Source organism: Plectropomus leopardus, chromosome 21, assembly GCF_008729295.1.
Source record: "Plectropomus leopardus isolate mb chromosome 21, YSFRI_Pleo_2.0, whole genome shotgun sequence".
Lineage (NCBI taxonomy): Eukaryota > Metazoa > Chordata > Actinopteri > Perciformes > Serranidae > Plectropomus > Plectropomus leopardus.
The window spans coordinates 10315671-10331317 of NC_056483.1; the positions used below are offsets into that span (position 1 = coordinate 10315671).

Sequence of the window (15647 nt, forward strand, 5' to 3'; positions counted from 1 at the left end):
AGGAAATACATAGTTTGTTAGCTGCTGAACACCTACACTGAGGCCGGTTCTAGTCAAATATCAACAGAAGCTATGCAGGAAAAGGAGGACAAATTCATTTATTACTTATTTTATTTTTACTAGCTAATCTGAGGGACTGACTTTTCAACATTCTGCGCACTAGTTTCTCTCTACTGCCATCCCATTAAACCTTAAAATAAACATAAGTCTCAAGGTTATTGGTTGTTTCAGCTTTTACATATTTCTCCCATGGGCATTAATACACTTCCATCTTTCCCTTTCCATATTATGCCTACATTTCTAAAGAATTCATGCACTGTGCCCACCGATTGATGACAGCAAATCCTCCAACCTACTTCTATACAATGCTCAATGCAGGTAACCCACAGGTGCGACAGCCATCCGCATTGCTGTTCCATAAATCCATCATACTCTCCTCTCTCTTAGTCTGTCCACTGTCCTCCACAGACAGCTGCATGGTCTGACAGTCAATTATAGCTCCTCACCTTCAAAAAGGTTCCCTCCACCGCTGCATGGGAGGCAGCAGAGACCCATATCTTTCCCTGATCTTTATCCTTTCCCAGCAGCAGGAATGGTGGAGCTGTCAGCTTGAACCTTCAGTTAACCTCCCCAAAACCCACGAGAAACAAAAGCCATCACATCTGCATGCAGAACTGGGTGTTTAATGTGACACAGTCTCATCATACATGCCGGTTAGTCAGCGGGTTTGACAGCAACATGAAGTTAATCTGCACGTGAGGAGCTCATCCAACTGAAACATTAAAAGATTCATGAACAAATGAGAAATGATGAAACCTAGAATGAAATTCCAAAAAGCTTCAAGGAAATCTTATTATACACATGACAATGTACAGTATAACAGGAGAAAAGCAGGATATATTTTGGTCTCTCTAGTAATCAGTCACCAAGTTAGTTCACCCTCTGGTCTATGCTGCTAAGTCAATGACTGCAGAGGATATTAGTCATCTGCTGGCCTGTAATCAGACCACAACAGGAGGCACACACGGATTCTGAGAGTAAGATTGCATCTGGCCAAGTCAGTCCAGTGATCCTTCAGAGGAAAAGCTGATCAATCCCTCTCTTGTCCTTCTGATTTATCTGACTCATTGCTTTTTTTCAGTGTGCCCAACTCTCTCCCTGAGCACCGATCTCTTTAGGAGGTCCAGTTTATCGTTGGCCAGAGCTTCTCTGAGGGCGCCGAAAAAGGCATGATAGTGGGCTGTGTTGTGGATCATGAGCAGGACTCCCGCCAGCAGCTCATTGGTCACCAGCAGGTGGTGCAGGTATGCCCTCTGGTGGTTCTTACAGCTATAGCAGCCACACCCCTCCACCAGGGGCCTGAAGTCATCCTGGTACCTGGATAAAAGTTCAAAGAAAGTTTAAGTAGAATTCAAAAACAGGCCCCTTAAATGTAAACAAAGTGATTCTGCAAGCACAGCTACTTGTGAAACCCTTTGGGGTTTTTATTACAGCTGCAACAAACCTCTTGTCTTTGAGATTGATTTCAAAGGACGTCATCTGCATTTGATCGTAAAGATTAAAATCTCCATTCTGTTGCGTCTCCCCCACAGTGTCCTTCTCTTCATCCAGCTCCAGCACTGCCAAAGCATACATCGCATTAATAACAGCACAAACTGCTCACGGCACACTCTCACGCTATAGCAGAAAATACGTCCCTACATACAGACCCACAGCGCTCAATCAGCCCGCCGGTGGAAATAAAACGAGAACACACGCTGTAACTTGACCCCCTTTTAAACACTGCGGTGTCCTATATTCTCTCTGACGTTATAATATAATTACTGACTGGCTATGGTCTGACAACCAAAGCCTGTTCAACACAGATGGGTGTTCACTGCAAGGTGACTTCACTTAAATTAATGAGAGTGGAAAAGTAACCAGAGCTGATGAAGAGCCGTGTATTATCAAGAGGGCTGATGTTGTTTCACAGGACATACACCACAGTTACAGACACAAGAGATGTGTTATAAGGAAAACAGAAAAGAGAGTGAGGAGGGAAGGAGAAAGAGAAATGCATACGTTTAAGATTTACATTAAAAACTGACATTAAAGGAAACAATAAAGAAAAATGGATTTAGCACAAACTAAACAGTGTAACAACGCATAAAAGCTAAATTAGGTGGGGGGGTGGAAAGAGATTAAAGCTTGACCAAAGCTAATAAGATGTTAAGGAAGTAACTTGTGCTGACAAGCTATTCTGCCTTAAAAGAGTAGAGCAGTAACTATAGCAACAGTGATTTGAGAAATAAGGGCGTGAAGATGAGTTAAACTGTGAGATAGACTGTTGTAAACCAGAATTTTATGTCTTTCAGACTGACTGTTAAACATTTTGAATATTGCACTAAGTGTTCAAACATCTCAAGGTTGCATAGAAAACACACACACAAGACTTTTTTTGTCCTCATCTTTCTTTTCCATTGAACAAACTACTCTAATTTTTATTTTTAATTAAATACAGTTAATGTGATTTAAAAGGTAGCTCTAAGTTACATCATGTAATAGAGGGCTAGTTCTTCTGGTGTTGCTTTTTTTTCATCATGATTACATTAGGAGCCGTGTCCACATTGAATTTTTTTTTCTGAGTAGCAGTATCTTTTTTCAATCGTTCCCAATAAGGACAGAGCGTATGAGGCCGAACGCATCTGCCTTAAGAAAAAGCCACATATCCAGCATTGTTTTTTCAGAGTGCTTGTGTCTGAGTGATGTTTGCTGAAAATCTCTAAATTTATTAGAAAGTTGTCATTAAAATTAAAAATTAAAAATTAAAAAAATGTTTCTCAGCACCCTGCCACAACTTTCCTGTCAAGTAAAACTATGTGGACACAGGCCCATATTACTGCGGCCATATGGTCTTAAAAAAACTCAATTATTAAGATGCTGGAGCATTAAAACTGATTTTTCTGCAGGTTTCTGATTTTCTAGTTCTTACAAGTACTGTTTGTGTCCCAAAAATTACACATTTCTGTGGCACAATAAATCTGTCAGACCAGCAGAGATTCTGGTCTTTCCTGGATTTTGAACAGAATATGTAGTAGTAGCATTTTGGCTTTTTAGGGCAGAATATGTGGTGGAAGCGCAGTAAAGGGGAAAAGTAAGACTGGATGATAAATACAAGGTTCAAAGAATGGAAAAGAGTAAACTTAGAAAGGGTATAAAAAGAAGGAAGCAGCTTGGCATAGCATATGGACTTTTGTGTCAAAAAGGGCCTTAAGTTGGAAGTGAGGACGTTGACATCCCCCTACGGGACTTTGTAATTGGCTGAGAGAGAAATTAGAATTTCTCTTCAGATTTTACACCATTGCTGCTCTAAACTCCACTGAACTCTATTACGCTCCCTGTGCAGAATCGATTAGTGCTGTCTGACACTTGATGCTCCCAGATACTGAACTTCACTCTGTCGATCAGACGAGTTTCACGCAACTTTTTAATGAAGCACAAAGTCCTCAGCGGGCCGAGTCAGTGCATTTCCCATATCTCTTGTCATAACACTTCTTAAGTCTTCAGCTCGGGACAACAATGAGGATGACAACTCTGACTTAATTGTTACCTTACTGCTGAGGGATACATCATTGATTTCATTTCACTGGCTGAATTTCTTTCTACCCAATTACTTCAGTGGACCTGGGGCTAGAAAATACACACCGGCCACAAGACACAAACAAAGACGTAGCTTCAGTAACAATTACAACCCCTGGCAAAAATTATGGAATCACCAGTCTTGGAGGATGTTCATTCAGTTGTTTAATTTTGTAGAAAAAATGCAGATCACAGACATGCCACGAAACTAAAGTCGTTTAAAATGGCAACTTTCTGGCTTTAAGAAACACTAAAAGAAATCAAGAAAAAAAATTGTGGTAGTCATTAACAATTGCTTTTTTAGATCAAGCAGAGGGAAAAAATATGGAATTACTCAATTCTGAGGAAAGAATTATGGAATCATGAAAAACACAAAAAAACACTACATCACATCACAAGTACTTTGTTGCACCACCTCTGGCTTTTATAACAGCTTGCAGTCTCTGAGGCATGGACTTAACGAGTGACAAACAGTACTCTTCATCAATCTGGCTCCAACTTTCTCTGACTGCTGTTCCCAGATCAGCTTTGCAGGTTGAAGCCTTGTCATGGACCATTTTCTTCAATTCCACCACAGATTTTCAACTGGATTGAGATCTGGACTATTTGCAGGCCATGACATTGACCTTATGTGTCTTTCTTCAAGGAAAGTTTTCACAGTTTTTGCTCTATGGCAAGATGCATTATCATCTTGAAAAATGATGTCATCATCCCCCAAACCAAATCCTTTCGAATGATGGAATAAGAAAAATCCCAAATCCAAAATGTCCAAAATGTCAACGTAAACTTGTGCATTTATTAAAGATGTAATGACAGCCATCTCCCCGGTGCCTTTACCTGACATGCAGCCCAATATTATCAATGACTGTGGAAATTTGCATGTTTTCTTCAGGCAGTGATCTTCATAAATCTCATTGAAACGGCACCAAACAAAAGTTCCAGCATCATCACCTTGGCCAATGCAGATTTGCAATTCATCACTGACTTTCATCCAGTCATCTACAGTCCACGGTTGCTTTTCCTTAGGCCATTGTAACTTGTTTTATTCTGTTTAGCTGTTAATGACGGCTTTCGTTTAGCTTTTCTGTATGTAAATCCCATTTCCTTTAGGCGGTTTCTTACAGTTCAGTCACAGACGTTGACTCCAGTTTCCGCCCATTTGTTCCTCATTTGTTTTGCTGTGCATTTTCTGTTTTCAAAGTTTTCTGTCTTGACACTTTGATGTCTTCCTCGGTCTACCAGTATGCTTGCCTTTCACAAGCTTCCCATGTTGTTTGTACTTGGTCCATATTTTAGACACAGCTGACTGTGAACAACCAACATCTTTTGCAATATTCCATGATGATTTACCTTCTTTAAGATGTTTGATAATCCTCTCCTTTGTTTCCATTGACATCTCTCGTGTTGGAGCCATGACTCATGTCAACCCACTTGGTACAGAAGCTCTCCAAGGTGTGAGCACTCTGTTTTAACTGCAGACTAATGAGCAGATTTAATCTGATGCAGGTGTTAGTTTTGGAAATGGAAATTTACAGGGTGATTCCATATTTTTTTCCTCAGAATTGAGTAATTCCATATTTTTTTCTTTAGTTTTGTGACATGCCTGTGATCTGCTTTTTGTTCTACAAAATTAAACAGCTGAATGAACATCCTCTAAGACTGGTGATTCCATAATTTTTGCCAGGGGTTGTAGATCCATCTCAGATTCTAATGCAAAATAAATCCCTCATCTGCAGGGAAACATTACCACTGAAAACACAAACTGGCTCAAAGAGCAGGCTAACTTTCGCTTGTTCTTGTTCTCACCAAACTAACTGAAATTGTAAGGTGATGTCATCGGGGAAAATTCTCTGTGCAGCCTCTCTGCTGTGAGATGAATGTCCCCTTTACATTCGTATAAGAACCACAAATATCTGCAAGCATTTTCAACTCAACACCAAAGGTTCCCTCCTATAGGAATTACCATAAGCCTGCTTGGCTCATTATTGAGCTTCTTTAATCATTTCTTATTCTGCAACATTAATAACATCAAAGTGGTGCTTTTCCTAACATACATACTTGTGTTTATGACATCTCTGCATATTTACATACATTTTCTCATTGCTCTTTTATGCCCAGAAATGATGCAAAATAAACTATCATGGGGAGAGGAATCATTTTCTCCACCACAGTCTCATTTCATTAAGGTTTCATCGTATTCCTAATGCGTCTAGCGAGAGATACCCCCTACCCACGCACCCAAATTACATTGTAACATGTCAGTTTGCTCTAGGCATACCTATATCGAAAGCTCCTGCTTAGAAATGCCAATTTGATTGTTTTTTCTTTCTTTCTTTCTTTTTTAATCTTTTTGTGGGTAATTTCCTTAATCACACTTTAAAAAAGTCATTTTGTGGCTTTAGGCAAGGTTGTTTTACCTAAAAGGTCATCTGAGAGCAGGATTGTCCCTCTGTCTTCTTTTAAATTAAACCTGTGTGCTTCAGTTTAAATGTTAAATGTTTAATGTCTGCTACTGTCTAGGAAACACACTGACGGTGCATAAGTTACAGAATGAGAAGAACAAGAAAGTCCATCTCTCAGAGAAAAAATAATGTGTATGCGTATGAAACACAATACATTTGTAATGGGAATCCTTCAGCAGCACAAAGCAAAGACGAGTTAATGCAACTTGAATGTTAGGGGAACGTAAGAGCAGCTGAAAGTGAACAAGCTACATCTGCTGATATGTTTGATTCATGTGACAACATCAAAATGAGGCCACAGGGCAAGAGAAAGACAATAAAAGTAAAATCGTTAATAATAAAAATAATACAAGCTGTTGTATTAATGGAGTTTGTTCTTACCGTTTAAAAAATTACCAGGACCAAAAGCCTTAAAGTGATAACAATACCAATAGTACTTCATTTAAAATATTGAAAAAAAAAGTGCAATTTTGGAGTCTGTGAACATTGCACAGAATAGGTCATGTTTAAACACCACAGACCCTCTGCTTTCTTCTTCTGTGAAGGCATAACGGAAACGGGGGTTGAAACAGAATTGGGAAATACCTCGCATTCATTGGCAATATTTACAGCAATTTTGTGTAAAATTGCTGTAAATACTCTGCATGCGGGATTGTACTGTCTTGATTCCTATCCTGCTGAGTTCGAAAAACTTTTTGCATAAAATTTACCAAGCCTCATTCAGTCATGCCCCAGAACGGTGGTTAAATAGACAATTTTTATTGAATGTGCACTTCCATGTCATCCAGTGACAGCTGGCTCGCAGTCAGTGTAACTCCTGCTCTGAGAATCCCTGCCAGAAACAAATGTGAGTGTTGTTGGATTCGGGAGCCTGATCCGCAAGACTTTTAAGCTCCCTGCTGCATCACCTCACGTTGCAGTGTCTCAGCAAAAAAGTTGCACATAAAAATGCAGAATCTGCCGAAAAAAGCCAATGGGGGTCAACGAGGGTCAGCAGTGCCAGACCCACTGCTGATTTTAGAAAAAGACTGAATGCAGGTATTATTTGATTGGAGTAAGTATCTATACTACTTGGTACTGGGTTATTTTGGTGGATGCCATCAAAGGTATTGAATACAGATGCGCAACCCAAATTGGTGCAGAGGCACCACATATATTATTTAAAAACAAAATGTTGTAACAAAACTGTTCTACAGCACAGCTATTCACCACACCTGCAGGGGGCGCTCTACCTGCGAGCTCCGGGTCCGGGGTGATGTTGAAGCTGAAGCAAAGAGCACAGCCTCGATCCGTCACCTGGAATGGGAAGAAACTCTCAAAGAGGTCCACACCAGCCTCCACGCACCTGAGCACCTCATCAGGTCGTCCTACACCCTGCAGCAGTCTGCGAGTCACAAACAGAAGAAATTAAAAATTCAATAAATCATAAACATTAATGTAACACATACGAGCGTCTACAGCATATTACTGGCAGCATTTCTCTACCCTCTAACAACATGTGCACCCTTGTGTGTTCGTGCTCTTCATAGGCTTTCAGTTAACTGCCTCCCTCTGACTCTCTGCCTGCAGGCATCAAGGTCAAGCCCAATTTAGCATGTGATAATGACTCCACTTCCAGTAGGAAGCAGCCAGAGCTACCAGCAGGGACGGTGATGGATACAGACTGCCTCTCCTCTCAGGCTATCTCTCTTAAACTCAGAGCCGGCACCAGAGCTCCTTCACCGCCTCCAGAAGAGGATTGCTCATGTGGGACAGTCTCCGGTGAAAGCCTCTAAAACGCTACAGGCTTATGTAGTTTGAGAGAAAGTTTGGCTTTTAAAACTGTATTGGGAAAGTTTTGCCAGTCTTTTTGGAGACATTAGGGCTCTTTTTTAATGTTGTCAGAAGAAGCATTTCATCATTTAACAACACTCCTGCCACAGGATTAGGCAATTTTCTTCAAAAGCACTTGTTTGTGTCCGACCAACAGCTTTAAACCCAAACATATTCAAATAATAATAATTTAAAAACAGCAACAAGCAACAAATCTTCACACTGAAGAAGCTGGAACCAGATAATGATTAACTGACACCTAATCCTTTCAGCTCTAACGCTATTCAGAACATAAAAGAAGAGACACTGTATAAGACAGATTAATGAAAATTGGCAAAACTAGATAACGTACCTGCTTGCAAGCTGTGTGTTTTAAAATCGATAAAAGAAGATATCACACTCCCTTTGCTGTCAGTCACTTGACTATTCCAGAGAAACATCCACGTCTCCACCACAACATAATCCTTTACACTGTCACTCATTTTAAAAATCAATCTCTATTTTTGTCGGGATGATTGGTGGTTTCAGCCAATGTTTGATGTTGTAAATTTAAGATCTTAAATTTGTCATCAAACAGTGCAAAGTTATTGGAGTACTGTAAACTGAACACGGACAGTAGTAAAATGAATACAAATTAACTGACACTGGTATTATCCTTTAAGGTTGAGCTGAGGTAATGACTGCAGACAGACTGTGCGTGTGTGTGTGTGTGTGTGTGTGTGTGTGTGTGTGTGTGTGTGTGTGTGTGTGTAGGGGGAGAGCTGCTGGGTTTTCACTTGTAATCAATCATGCAGGATAATTAACTGATTGAGCAGCACCCACCAACTGCTCCCGCTCAGTCTCTGAATCACACCGTCTCGCACACAGACGGCCATGACGGTGTGAGGCACAGCAACTGCAGTGGTTCGCTGAACATTCAAAATGAATCAAATTCATTGAATTTTCATAAATAGTTTGTTGCCGTCTCCCACTTTACAATATTAATTTGATCGGATTAGATTTGTCTTATCGATGCCAATAAAATAAATAACAGTGTACTGTTTGTCCATCCAACCTGTATGCTTCGTTTTGCTTGGCTCCAGCTGATTTAATGTTTTCAGTGACTCTAATAAACACTGTTGAAAAGTTTATGATTAGCAGAGAAAAAAAAAATCTCCCCTTAAAAATGTCATCCATAAAAACATTTCTAACACAGCCACAAGCTGACCTGGGTTTGTCCTCAGGCAGCTCCTTGCTCACAGCGGTGATGAGCTGCGTCCTCAGGGCCGGGTCCATTGAGCCCGTCTGAAGGCCGTCCAGGCAGAACCCTGCCACAGGCCTCTTGGCAGTCTCCCTGGCTGAGCGCACCCTCTCTTCCAGGATGTCTCCTCCCTCCACCACCCCGAACACCTCCACTCCCTCCAACTCCTGGCAATGACAGACAGTTTAGTGATTAAACAGCTGGCAGCAAGAAACCCCAAAAAACAGAAAGAGAGAAAGAAAATTAGAAAAAGAAATACTGTAGACTAAAACCTCCCACAACATAGATGTCCTTATTCTAACCATACATGGTGCATGATCAGGTATGCAGCGACAAAGTGAAATTTTCTTTTTTTCTTCCGTCTGGGTTTTGATGAGTCCACGTGAAGTTAACAGCACATCACGAGGAGGAGAGACGCAGCTCGGTAGCAATCAAGCAGCTCACTCAGAGTTGATCTCCCTGCATTGTACCGTCGATTGTTTTTGCTCCGTATTGTTTTACAATAACACATTTAATGTTCCAAGGGAAATTTGGCAATAAAATACACTGATGAGCACATCTAAAAGACATACAGGCAGTCAAATATACACATAATACAAATAAACACTTTCAGATTAATACACCAAGAAATATACAGTAAACCACCTACCATAAATCAAGTTACACACCTCTAAAGCAATACAGCTTGAAAACATATTATCTCCCTTGAAGCATAACTGAGTTAAAGTGTCATATGTGTCTACATACCATCTCCTGCATATATCTATATATATGGATCAGCTTCACTCTGTTCTCTCTATCGTGAAATAAGGTAACGTTTCGCTGCCTTTAAAAGAAAGAAGAACAGTTCATTTGTATTCCTGCTTGATGCTGAACCCTTACACACCTACTGATAATATATATATGTACCCAATGATAATGTATTCCACCTAATCTCGCTGCATTTCCCGCCGCAGCACAGCAGCGCCTGCGACAACAAAAACACCAAACATCAATTCTTGTCCTGTGCTCTTGTGCTGTGCATGACTGATGCACAAATGCAATAGAACAGCTGTGTGTGTTAAGAGTGCTGCTTGTGTGTGTACCTGTGATTTTTGGTGAAGCAGCAGACACTCATCCAGGTGGGCGAGAGTTCGATCCACCGACTTTCGGACCCTTTTGCGTGAGGTGTTGTTCTGCCACGTCTCTCCGTCTGCCATGCTCTGGTACCAGTCCGGCTGCACGGCCTTCTGGAGAGCCATGAACTTGGCCGCTGTCAGCTCAATCCGCCCACCGCTGCCCCACACCGACACCGTCTAATCACAACCCACAGAGCAGTTACATGGAAAAAGATGCTTGAAATGAAACAATAACTTTAGTGAGATAAATGTGGCATTATTGGAAAAAACGCCTAATTGTTATTCTGCCAAAAGCTCGATGATGAAGATACCAATCTCACAGCAGCTGGTTAAAGACACAGGCTTCCCACACGTCTTCACAAAGAAAATCTCAAAACCTTTCAATGACGTTTTTGAAACTTAGATTCAAACTCTATTCAAACATTATTTCAAGTAGCTGGCATACATGAAGTGCACTATAAAAAGAGAATATCTGTTTACTTTAAAAAGTTAGTGTCTATGCTATTTTTAAGTTGACTGAATTTGAAAAGTTGAATCATTCAAAAATGACCTCAATTTGTCTTCTTGATTTGAGCCAACACAAAAACAATTAAGGCAGCCTGAACACTAACTTTTTTAAGTTAAAACGAAATGTTTCTTTTTACAGTTTAAGAGACATAATGGAAGAACAAACAAAAATTGAGACATGTATGTGATGGTAAAAAAAAATGCCACAAATTGACACATATTAAAGCAACATTATGACGACTGCCACGGAAAACAAATGTGATCTTACACTACATTACATGGAAGGTTATTATGAAAGAATGATTAGTGTTTAAGTAGAATGAATTTCAGTTTTGCTGGAAAATGTTATATAATAATAAATACAGCATGTTTTATATGCAATCTCATTTGAAGAAGTTTTCTTATTTTGTCCACTGAATGTGTACATTTTGAATAGCATTGTATTTTATGTCTGCATCTACCAGTGGGCCATTACGATAAAAACGTACGCATAGTAATATATTATTTCATACAGGAGAGACTTGAAGTTCTCTGAAATTTGTTGAAAATAAATTTGTAGATATATGAGTTTCGGCACCAATATTGTATAAAATATGTTGTAAAACATCGGTATAAGGGATATTTGTAAAAATCAAGAGTCATGCATCCTTAGTTAGCTTAGCTCTGCATAAAGACTGGAAACAGGAGTATACAACGAGCCTAGCTCCATCCGAAAGTAATAAAAATTTAACTTTCAGTATCTCCAAAGTAACAAAATGTGGTTTAATGTGGGGTTTCTGTGTTATTTGTGAGTACTCCTTGGGTGTACTCTCCACTGGTTGCCTAGCAACTTCTCCCAGGCCAAACAATAGCCCTATACATAGCCCCCCCAAATTAAACTACAACTTTATCATCTTCACATCTTAGAGGCTTCAGAGGTGTTGCTAAGAGGTTTTTTTGGTCAGATTTGGGCTAGCTGGTCCCCCATTTCCAGTCTTTATGCTAAGCTAAGCTAACAGGCTGATGGCTCCAGCTACACGTCCAGCGCACAGATATGAGAGTGGTATTGTTTTTTTCCATCAAAGTCTCAGCATAAAAAGGGAATAATTGTATTTCCCAACATGTGGAACTATTAATCTCACCTTGTTAGTAGTGTAACCTGTTGGGCAGGGGGTCGCAGGGTCATGAAGCGAGCAGTACAACACGGTATCATGAAGACCTGCACAAACAAAAAAATCAATACGGATCACTAACAGGGAACAAAATCAGACAAAAGATTAAAGTCAGCAAAGGCTGAGCAGGAAACGAGGTGACGGAGTGAGACGCTTCATTACTGCATGTTAATGTGACGGCTTCGAGTCGGAAAAGAGGAATGAGGTGCGGCCTTATCAGCAAAGCCAGCTGCAGCGGGAGATCAAAAGGTGGGAAAACAAAAGGCTTAATAGCAGCAAATGCTGTTATTATTTCTAATTATTCAATCATTGCTCTTTCCAACTAGGACTTAAGAGGCAGCAAAGTCGTAATCCCCTGACAGTCTACAACAAGCGACGCTACAGTGATTACATTTCTAATTTCAAACTGAGGTCCCCGAGGCAGGGTTAGGCTGAGAGCCACGGCTACTGTTGCATAGCAAAGCCGAATGAGGTCACTCTTCTGAGGCAGTCATAGAAATATCACTCAGAGCGGCACTGCTCTTTGGTCGAGACCATGAGGCTAATCAGCTTTTAAATGCTGAACTCAACATACTGTATATTTAGAAGCAATTGGCTCCAGTCTTTTCTATGTAGCCAGTGGAAATAATGTTCACACACCCCGAGCTCCTCAAAGTAAATTTGTGCATCAAGCATGTGTGACATTTACATCAGCCAACTAGTCACACCACTCCACCATTTTAGCCTGGCAGGGGTTATTATTTATTTATTTTTATTTTTTTTTTCAAATATGACTAATACAGAGGGCTGAATTGCAATAACAGTGAGCTAAAACAGCAACAAAGTTCATTCAAAACAGTTCAAAAAACAGTTCTTTTGCTTCTCAGTTGCCGAGTCTTTGACAAAGAGATGATTGTTCTTGTTGTTTTGACAGAGAGAGAGACGAATGAGTTTTAACCGACGACCAAAAGCTATTTCAGTCAAAGGACGGACTGAATCTTAACACAGCACGGTTCAAATGCCACACGCTTTCTCGGCAGAGACAGACTGATCGCAACATTAAAGTTTGAGAAAGATATTTACACTCACAATCTCTTTTAAGATCTGTAAATGTTCAGACACACGACCATTTTAAATCTTGTCATCCGTGTTGGCTTTAAACTTGAGACTAAATGAAAAGAACAACTGCTGGGTGAACCACATGGTGAGACTGTTATCTGTTTTTGTCAAGGTCAAAAATAAACTTCATATCTCAACATAAAAAGCTGTTTCACTATTTGAATAACATGTTTTTGCTTACAATAGCATTAAAGCCTTGACTGGCCACTGTTGTCATATTACATATGCTGCTGCTGAGGCTGCACAATTAATTGAAATATTACCAAAACTGAATAATAAATGAATAAAATTTGTCACAAAATATGATTATAAATTAAGACATTTGGTGCTACAGAGACGTCGCAGTCAACAAATCATATTCCAGGGATCATGCTGATTTGGTACAGACCCCAGCTAAAACAACATCATCATTTTTAAGCCTCCACGCCGGCGATAGTTATGGCTGGAGGCATTATGTTTTCAGGTATCCTTCCCATTCTTGTGAACGCAATATTTCAAGAAGGCCTTGAGGGAATTTCTTCAAATTTGGCACAAACAGCCACTTGGACTCAAGCATGAACTGATCAGAATTTAGTGGTCAAAGTCACTGTGACCTCACAAAACATGTTTTTGGCCATAACTTAAGAATTTATAAGCTAATTATGACAACATTTCAAGCAAATGTCTGATGGGATAAATAATGAAGTGATGCCATTTTATATCCAAAATTCAGATACTGAACCGGTGACACTAATCCATATTTTCACTGACATGAATGCAAACTGTAACTTGACAGGTTTGTGGAGGCACACAATCGCGAGGCGCTAATTCTAGATATTTTTTTTTTTTTGGTGACAATGAAAGACAAGACTAACCATAGCCACTAAAATCAAGGCTCAATCAATATCACAATTACAATATCTGTAAATAATTGCTATATGATTTTTTTGCATATCATGCAGCTCTAACTTCTACTATATTTTTCTAATATCTGGCCTAACATTTAACCAATATCCAGTATAAGATCTGCAAATTACTAACATCTGTCCTTTGTATTTTGCAGTTGAATGCCTTTACCTGGAGGGAATCAAAGTATTTCAAACAAATATATTTTTATTCCAAAGAAAAATGATTAACAGATTGGCACTTGTGTTCGGTAGCTTTAAAAAAACTTCTACTGCATTAAAATTAACACAACACTTCATGATTTTCAGTTAGTTAAAAGCTGATTATGTATTGCCTTTTTCAATTGATACTGCATACATCTGATTACATTTGGTGTCATAATTTAAGTAAAACAAATAACTGGGCCTTGGTCAAGAGATGTATATGCATTTAGTTACTATGGGTTTGATTAGGGATTTCTTAATAATGAAAAAATTAACATTTTTTCTGTTCAGAGATTCTGTGTCTCTCAGTCTCAGTATTATCTGGAGAAAGCAGGGGAGATGAGAAAACAAGCTCTTTATTAAGATAAACTGTAGATTTGTAAAATTTACACAATTTATTTTTCACTATACAATTCATTTTTTGGAAGAATATTGGTCATATATTATTTTGTAACTTAATTTATTTTGTGTACCTACTTTTTCTTTTTGCTGACGTGTAAAACTGGACGGTAACACACATGCTTTACCTTCAGAAAATGCATGACACAGAAATAACATCTAACTTATGTCTGTCTAATCAATGCTGTCCCAGCTTATCCCATACACTTTTCTCCTGATTACTTTGAAAGATAACTGGCACAGAGGAAGCAGAGACGAAGAAAAAAATGTGATTTATTTGACAAAAGTACCTGCAAACTTCCTGAATCCATCCTTAAACTCCTCCAACACCTCCCGGTGCTCTGCTCTTAAGACAGGAGAAATAGTTCAATTGCAGTGAAAGTTTGGTGTGTGCATGTGTGCGTGTTAAATTTAACTTACAGATTGGAAAGGGTGACCTGGGTGACAGAGGGCAGGTTGTTCAGGGTGTGCAGTGTGTCCTGGGTGAGGTGGGGCACGGTGCCCAGGTGTGTGTGCAGCAGACACCCCGGGACTTCCAGAGAGTGCTGTCCCGACCTGCCGAGCCCCTTCAGGACACCCAGCCGACTGCTCCCCTGCACCACACGGCACAGCTCCAGCTTCATCCTGCTGCCAACCAAACGAGCAGCTAGATCCACTGCACCTCAGTGCAAAACCTGAACCACAACGAGTCTGAACAGCAGTGATGCCAGCTGGCTAACATTAGCAAAACACATGTGAAGTAGCCACGTTGCTAACTAGCTTAACGGCTCAAGTGTTACGGATTCAAACAGGTTTTCGTCAAATTAAGATGCTATTAAATGACTTTCGGGAACTTTCACACTCGCGGTTGTGCTTGTTTGGGTTATATCTGTGTTTAATTTGAATAATATCTGTGTTCAATTTGAATTATATGTGTGCTCAGTTTAAGAGCGTCTCTCATTCTGATACCAACTGCCCGCCCGACAGGAAGTACAAGTCGACTAAATATGACGTCATCGCTGGCCGCGCCGCCACTCGAAAAACTACAAATAAAGTTAGCTAGTGCACTAGCATAAACTCTTAAAGGGCTCTGAAATTAGCAACTCAGCTCAAATATTTGTTAATTGTGTCATCATAATACCAGATTATATCTTTACGGGTAAAATGATGAGTGA

At 39.8% G+C, this 15647-nt stretch overlaps 1 protein-coding gene across 2 annotated transcripts; it reads right to left on the reverse strand.

Annotated features, from left to right (window-relative positions):
• Positions 1 to 673: 673 nt before the first annotated feature.
• qtrt2 (queuine tRNA-ribosyltransferase accessory subunit 2) lies at positions 674 to 15604 on the reverse strand. 2 transcript variants are annotated; one of them, XM_042510008.1, is made up of 8 exons: positions 14914 to 15604; positions 14784 to 14839; positions 11879 to 11955; positions 10218 to 10427; positions 9100 to 9299; positions 7313 to 7464; positions 1505 to 1619; positions 674 to 1377 (listed from the first exon to the last, which is right to left on the reverse strand). In XM_042510008.1, exons 1-8 carry the CDS (start codon positions 15114 to 15116, stop codon positions 1125 to 1127), a joined length of 1266 nt encoding a protein of 421 aa, XP_042365942.1. In that variant the 5' UTR covers positions 15117 to 15604; the 3' UTR covers positions 674 to 1124. The 2 variants fall into 2 exon arrangements, with proteins under 2 accessions (XP_042365942.1, XP_042365940.1); XM_042510006.1 differs by having other exon boundaries at positions 7295 to 7464.
• Positions 15605 to 15647: the final 43 nt, after the last annotated feature.